The 6,883-nt window shown below is 39.6% G+C and overlaps 1 protein-coding gene across 1 annotated transcript; it reads left to right on the plus strand.

Annotated features, from left to right (window-relative positions):
- The first annotated feature begins 1,901 nt into the window (after positions 1-1,901).
- On the plus strand, positions 1,902-6,048 carry MSS51 (MSS51 mitochondrial translational activator). The gene is made up of 6 exons (XM_004680771.2): positions 1,902-2,304; positions 2,589-2,744; positions 3,064-3,188; positions 3,417-3,983; positions 4,271-4,364; positions 4,686-6,048. The coding sequence occupies exons 1-6, from the start codon at positions 2,066-2,068 to the stop codon at positions 4,903-4,905; spliced, it is 1,401 nt and encodes a 466-aa protein (XP_004680828.1). The 5' UTR covers positions 1,902-2,065; the 3' UTR covers positions 4,906-6,048.
- The last annotated feature ends 835 nt before the right edge of the window (positions 6,049-6,883 follow it).

The following is a 6,883-nucleotide window of genomic DNA, read 5'->3' on the forward strand; positions in this document are numbered from 1 at the left end:
GGTTCATTGTACCTTTTGGCTGTCCTACTATGAACATTGGTGTATAAACACTTGAGTATTTGTTTTCAATTATTTGGGGTATATGAGAGTGAAATTGCTGGATCATATAGTAATTCTTCTTAACTTTTTTGCAGATCTCCCATACTTTTTTCCATAGCAACTGCATCATTTTACATTTCCACCATCAATGCACAGAGGTTTCAAATCCCCCACTCTAGAGTCCTGGCCAACTCTAATTATTTTCTGTTGTTTGTGTGTTTGCTGTTGTCATTGTTAATAATAGCTATCTTAGTAGATGTGAAGTAGTATCTGGTAATTTCAATTTACATTTTCCCAGTTATATTGAGCATTTTTCCCCCTGTGCTTATTGGCAATTTGTATATTTTCTTTGGAGAAATGCCTATCCATGTCCTTTGCCTGTGTTCAGTTGGGCTTATAGTTTTTGAGTTGTAGTTTTCATATATTTAGTATATTAATCTCTTATCATATATGTATGACTTGCAAATATGTTCTCACATTCTATGGGTTTCCATGTTGCTCTTTCCTTTAATATAGAAAAGCTTTTAATTTTGATGTTGTTCAGTTCATCTATTTTTCCTCTTGTTTCCTGTGCTTGTGGAGTTATAGTCCAGAAGTGACAGCCAGTTCCAAATTCATGAAGCTTTCCCTTTTTGTGTTCTAAGATATTTATGCCTAAACATAATTTCTTATGTTTAGGTCTTTAGAAATAGCAATCAAACTTAAACCATTCTGTTTTTTAATTCCTATAATATCTCCACATTAACCTCTTTGTTCATGTTCTTCTCTGTACTTGGAATTACTGTTCCCCTATCTGTATATTCAGAGTGTTTCCATCTTTCACTGCCTATAATGACTTCTACTTGCTTCATAGTACTGACCAACTGAATAGATTCCTACTCTGCTCAGTTTCATTTTCATACAGAATTTAAATACTGCCATATATATACATGTGAGTAAAATGAATATATGAATAAAAATGAATATATATATACTTTTTATATCTAATCCTTCCATAAGACATTTAAATATTATGTATATTTTTATTTTTAGTATATTGTGCAAATTATTTTGTTATCAGTAAATATTTATTGAATGAATAGATGTTTTTATTTTTCCCAGTACATTCCCTTTTCTTTATTCAGCCTTTGTGGAAGGAATAAGAGAAGGTAAGTGGGAAGGAAAACATCACAGATTTCACCAGGTAGTGGTGTTGATATGGGCTTAGTTCTTCAAAATTCATCTCAGGAAATTTTCATCATAATTTGCAAAACTGCTTTAACTACATAACTGTTAGTATTGTGGAGCTCATTTTATGTTGCTTTAATTTCTGCTTCTTGGTATTGCATATGAATGTGAAGATTGGTCTTTTAAAATGAATGTGTTAGTTTGCCAGCCAGTTTAGAGAATTATCTAATTTTCCAATTATATGACAATTTCTTTTTAGATATGTATTTATGCATACAAGAACTGAGGTACAGGCCAGAGGTACAGCGGGCGAGAGAATTCACCAGAGACAGAATGGGGAACAGAATAGGTGGATCTCCTGAAATACACTGCTGAAGGGAGCAACAGGCAGACAGGAGAAGTCTGCTGCTCCATGGGTCTGCTCCCTGGCTGGGCATTGGACTCACACTCCAATGGCTGGTGACAGCTTGGTAGTGCTGAGACTTTAACCTTTGAGCTGCCAGGATGGCCCTAAATAACAATTTTTGACTACTAAAACTTCTGTTGCTTTTTCTTCAAACTTGGTTTTAAATATATATTAATAGATGAATATTCTTTGAAAAATCAACCATTACAGGCCTACTTGTTGGCACAAGAGATTAAGTCTCAGCACTATGAAGCTAGCTGCCAGGGAGGTGACACATAAGGTGTTTTATTTTTCACAGCTGCTTGTGATCAGTTACCACTAGATACTGAATAGATCTAACTGAAACCTGGGTCTGATAGAATAAGTGAAAAGTCAAATATGTGTATGTCCAGCTTGCACAATTCCATTCTATATCGACTTAACTTATAGTTTCTAGGTATCAGTGGACAAGCCATGGCTCCAAGGTCCCGTCGACGAAGGCACAAGAAACCCCTATCATTGGTGGCTCCCATGGTTGCAACCCTGTCCACAGTTGTGACCTCACCCATGGCTGTGACCCCTGTGCCTCAGACCCTCTCAAAACCTGGCCCTAGCATTGATGCACTTGGCTTCTTCTCCTTGGAGAGTAATGTTCCTGGCCTATCCCAATTGATCCTTGAAAAGCTGAACATGAAAAGCTATGAAGAATACAAGTAAGTGACTTGCTGTGTGGAAGGGTCATATATTATTGTCTCTGATAGTGATTTCAGAAAGAGGAGAGGGAATCTAATTTGGGGAACATGGGTGATTTTCAGTGAGGAATTTCCCTGACTTGCCAATTTTATTACTATAAAAAATAATTTGCCTAAGTGAGAAAGTGTGGGAGTAGGAGATGTAGGAGTGGAGTAAGTGGAAATACGTAAGAAGAAAGGTAGGGGGTCATGAGAGATTTTACAGGTAATGTGTGTACCAGTCCAATTCTGTGATGTCTTTACAGGTTGGTAGTAGATGGAGGTATTCCTGTATCAGGTTTTGGATTTCAATGTCCTCAAGAAATGTTCCAGAAAATGGAGGACACATTCCGATTCTGTGCTTACTGTAGAGCACTCCCTAGTGACCTTTCAGACTCCAAGATCCTACGCCATTGCAAGAGGTGACTAATGGGCTAGTAGGGGACACACCAGAAATAATCCTGTTTTAGGACTTCATTGCAGGAAGAAAGGCTTGAGGTTTTTCAGAATAACTTAAGACCCACTCCTCATTTTATGTGACCCGGGGCACAGAAGGATTAGAATAGAATTGGATCCTCTTATGTTTTGTGTTAGGTTTTATGAAACAGATGGAAGGCAGGGCATTTCAGATGGAGGAACAACAGGGAATTCTGGGTGCAGGAGTATGTATTCCCTTTGCCAGATATCTCCCAATCACCTTTGAGCTATAGAAACATCCGTTTATGGGGCTCATTCTCTTAGATGCAGAAATGTCTATTACTGTGGGCCAGAGTGCCAGAAGTCAGACTGGCCAGCACATAGGAGGGTTTGTCAAGAGCTGAGTCTCGTAGCTGTGGACCGTCTTTTGGAATGGCTTCTGGTCACAGGTGAAGTGGTGTGGTGGTGTTGGGAAACTTTGCTATGATGATCATAGTTGATTGTGCTTGGGAAAAGACATGAAAGCATGTTTTGTTTGTTTGTTTGTTTAATGAGGAAATAAACTGGATGGGATAAATGGAATCAGGCCCTCTTGGTCATAAATTAGAGGAGTGAACATGGAGGGATATTGGAGCCAGGGAAGAATTAGGTTATTTCTTACTGCTTCTTTCCTACAGGTGATTTCACCCTACCCTCAGGACCTTGGCCATGTCTGGCTGAAGCTGTACAAGACTGGGACACCTGGTTTTCTATGCGGTGTTTACAACTAGATGCTACCCTGGATGCTGTGCTCAGTAGTCATGCCATGACTAACCTGTGGGCCAGTGTAGAACGGCCAAGGCCAGACCCAGTTGTCCTCCAGGGCTCTTTGAAGCGGCTACTGACAGATACCCTATCACGACCCTTGACACTGGGCTTAGGGATTCGGGCCTTCAGGGTAGATGTTGGGAATATTGGGGGAAGCACAGTGCATGTGGTTGGTGCTTCCCATGTGGAGACATTTCTCACTCGCCCTGGGGACTATGATGAATTTGGCTACATGTTTCCTGGACACCATGGCCTACGTGTGATTATGGTAGGTGTAGATGTGGCTGCTGGCTTTTCACAGAGCACCTTCACATCACCCCTGGAACCTGGCAGAGTTCAGCTTATTGGCCATAGAGGACTCTATCATGACTTCTGGGAGGAACAGGTAGAGACTGGACAGACACCCCATCCAGACTTGGTGGTGGCATTCCATCCAGGTAAGAGTTCAGGAGAATATTGGGTGGCTCCTTTGGGAATTTTCCATCCTGACTCTTGAATATTCTGTCTTTGGAATCCCATTCATTTGATCAGATTGATACAACATGACAGTTAACTTGCTTGTTCATTATCAATATGTGCTACACTTGAAGAACCTGGAGAATCATGCTGATAAATTAACACTGGGGGTGAGCAAGGTGAGGGGTGGGAAAAATCAAAACAGTGCTTGCTTAGGTTCTACTTCAGCCTTTCCCCTTCCAATTCCCACTTCTATTTTGTTCCATAGGTTTCCATGCTTCCCTGGACTTAATAGAGGCTTGGCTTCCCACCCTCCTGCTGCTTCGTGATTATGAGCTCCCTACATTGATTACTGTTTACAGGTTTGACCTCCTCCTATTTGTGACGCCTCCCTAACTTAAATTTCTCTTTATATATATATGACTTCATTTCTCTACCCATTTGTTGCTTTTCTACCTTCTGGTGAAGATTTTCTTCTTGGCCATTTGACTTTCTTATCATCTTGAAACAAAGGCTTATGTTAGTTGGGTAGTTAGTGAGACATTTGCATAGAAGGATTAGCCCTTTCCTCATTTAATCTTAGGTAATTGTGGGGTTAATGAATCCAGAAATGTCCATTTCTGAACAAATGCTCTCCCATCTTTCCCATAACCAGCAGAGCAATTTTTATCTGTTTCCCACAGTCATCAGGAGTTGGAGGCCTCTATACAGATTCTGCTGGACCTGGATATACACATCACTACCTGTGGAGCTAACCCTTTTGCATCTCTCAAACCTGAACAGGTCTATTCCAACCCCAACAAGCAGCCCGTATACAGCAGTGCCTACTACATCATGTTTCTTGGAAGCTCCTCCCAGCTGGATAAGAAGCAGTTGGAAGAGCAAGTAGATGGTGGGGTTTAAATAGCTGAGCCAGACCCTGATTAATGTTAGAAAATGGGGAAGGTGTGATAAAATTACCCTGCTTATACTAGATTGTTGCCAACTCTGAAACCCACTGTATTCTAACCCACTTGGCTAGCTGAAGATTCTAAGCTAAACAGGAGCATTTATATTGTGTGACTCTTTTCTAAAAGGTTAACCATACGTTTCTAGTGATAGGATTGTAGAATTAGGGTGTGGCAAGAGGCCTGCCTATTCAGATCTTTTCAGAGGCTACAGTTCCTAACTATCCTTTGTGAGAAAGTTACACTCAAAAGTTTAACTTGAAACTGATGGTAATGAGAAGAATGACATCTTAGCCTTCCGAAAAAGACTTCCTTCTTATCCATCAATAAGTCTTAATGACTTAAAAGTGGTACGCGAATGGGCAATTTAGAGAAGTTGTTGGGAACACAAGGGAGGCTGTCAGAATTGACACACAGTTATGTTTCCCGACTTTTTAAAGTTAAATGTCTCATTTTCCTATTTTCTCTTGGGGAATTCTGACTCCAGAATAGCTTTTTGCTCAGGTGTTATATTTTAGATGTCCAGGGCATATCAGACTTTACTTGAATATACTGGAGTTATTTGTTATCACCTGTTCTAAAGCACAATAAACTCATTTTAGGGCTTATTAAGTCATTTGCTTTAACTTATTTCCTAGTCACTGAGGATTATTACTTGTTTACACACAAGGCATTAAGATTGGAGGTTTCTATTTTGCCAACAGAGTGGCTATATCTTCTCTGTTTGGATCTGCCACACACCCTATCATACTAGCCTTGTTTTTTCACTCTGAAGATTTGGGTATTCTGTCACTGAACTACTTAAAAGATAAAATTGTACCTTCTGTGATAATATGAATGGAACTTGAGGTGATTATGCCAAGTGACATCAATCAGAAAGTGAAAGACAGTTACTAATGGTTTTACTTATTAGTGAAGTGAGTGATACAAATAAAGAAAATAGATTATAAAAACAACAAAAATAACTGAAAAATGGTGGTTGTTAGAGGTGGGGAGGGAGGAGAGAGTGGAAGGGGCTAAATGTGATAGTGTAATGGCATCAGAACTTGGGTAGTAAGAGAATGGCCCCTTCGCACATCTCAAAGTGTAAAGCTATACTTCTGAAAATTATATAGTTTGTAAACAAATAGTAAATAAAATTTGACTTAAAAAAAAAAAGACTAGGTGTTTATTCCTATAACCTAGCCATCACCTCCCATCTCCTCTATCCTATCCTCATCATCCTAACACACACATACATTTTTATTGCTCATTGTGGTGGTGTAATGTTAGAATTCATTTATTCATCCAAAACATTTAGCATCTTCCATGTGAAAGGTGCTGTTGTTATGTCTCTGGGTATATACAAAGATGAATGAGATTCAGTCCTTATGATGGAAAATAATACATGTACACAGATACCTTTATTATTTTTTTTAAAGATTTATTTATTTATGCATACAGAACTGGGGTACAGGCCAGAGGTGCAGGGGTGGTGAGAGGCGTCACCACAGACAGAGTGGGGAGCAGAACAGGCAGATCATTGAAGTACACTACTGAGAGGAGCAGCTGGCGGGTCAGGAGAGGTCTGCCACGCCATGTGGTCACCTCCTGGGCAGGCAGGGATTGAACTCATGCTGTAGTAGCTTTAGTTTCTTAGTGCTGTGCTTTAACCCGCTGGGAGGGCCACAGATACCTTTATTTTAAGGTGTAATGTGGAATAAGAAGCATGGGAGAGACTTACAGTGCTTAGGAATTAGAGTGAAAAGAGAGAATACTTTTCTAAGTAATAATGATGGTTTTATGAATCCAAATTTCATGAAACAGATGGAAGGCAGGGCATTTCAGATGGAGGAACAACAGAAATAAGGAGTCAGAAAATCAGACATATTTTGGTGTATATTGGGGGATTAGTATAAATTAAGTCTAATAGGGGTAACATAGCCTATTAATCA

Source organism: Condylura cristata, unplaced genomic scaffold, assembly GCF_000260355.1.
Source record: "Condylura cristata isolate star-nosed mole 26May11 unplaced genomic scaffold, ConCri1.0 scaffold00011, whole genome shotgun sequence".
Taxonomy (NCBI): domain Eukaryota; kingdom Metazoa; phylum Chordata; class Mammalia; order Eulipotyphla; family Talpidae; genus Condylura; species Condylura cristata.

What these genes read in the sequence shown, in the direction of transcription:
- MSS51 (XM_004680771.2), top strand. Translation starts at nt 2,066, where the DNA reads ATGGCTCCAAGGTCCCGTCGACGAAGGCACAAGAAACCCCTATCATTG. An exon ending in ATCCTACGCCATTGCAAGAG is followed by an intron (nt 2,745 to 3,063) that starts GTGACTAATGGG and finishes TCATTCTCTTAG; the next exon opens with ATGCAGAAATGTCTATTACT. An exon ending in GGAATGGCTTCTGGTCACAG is followed by an intron (nt 3,189 to 3,416) that starts GTGAAGTGGTGT and finishes TCTTTCCTACAG; the next exon opens with GTGATTTCACCCTACCCTCA.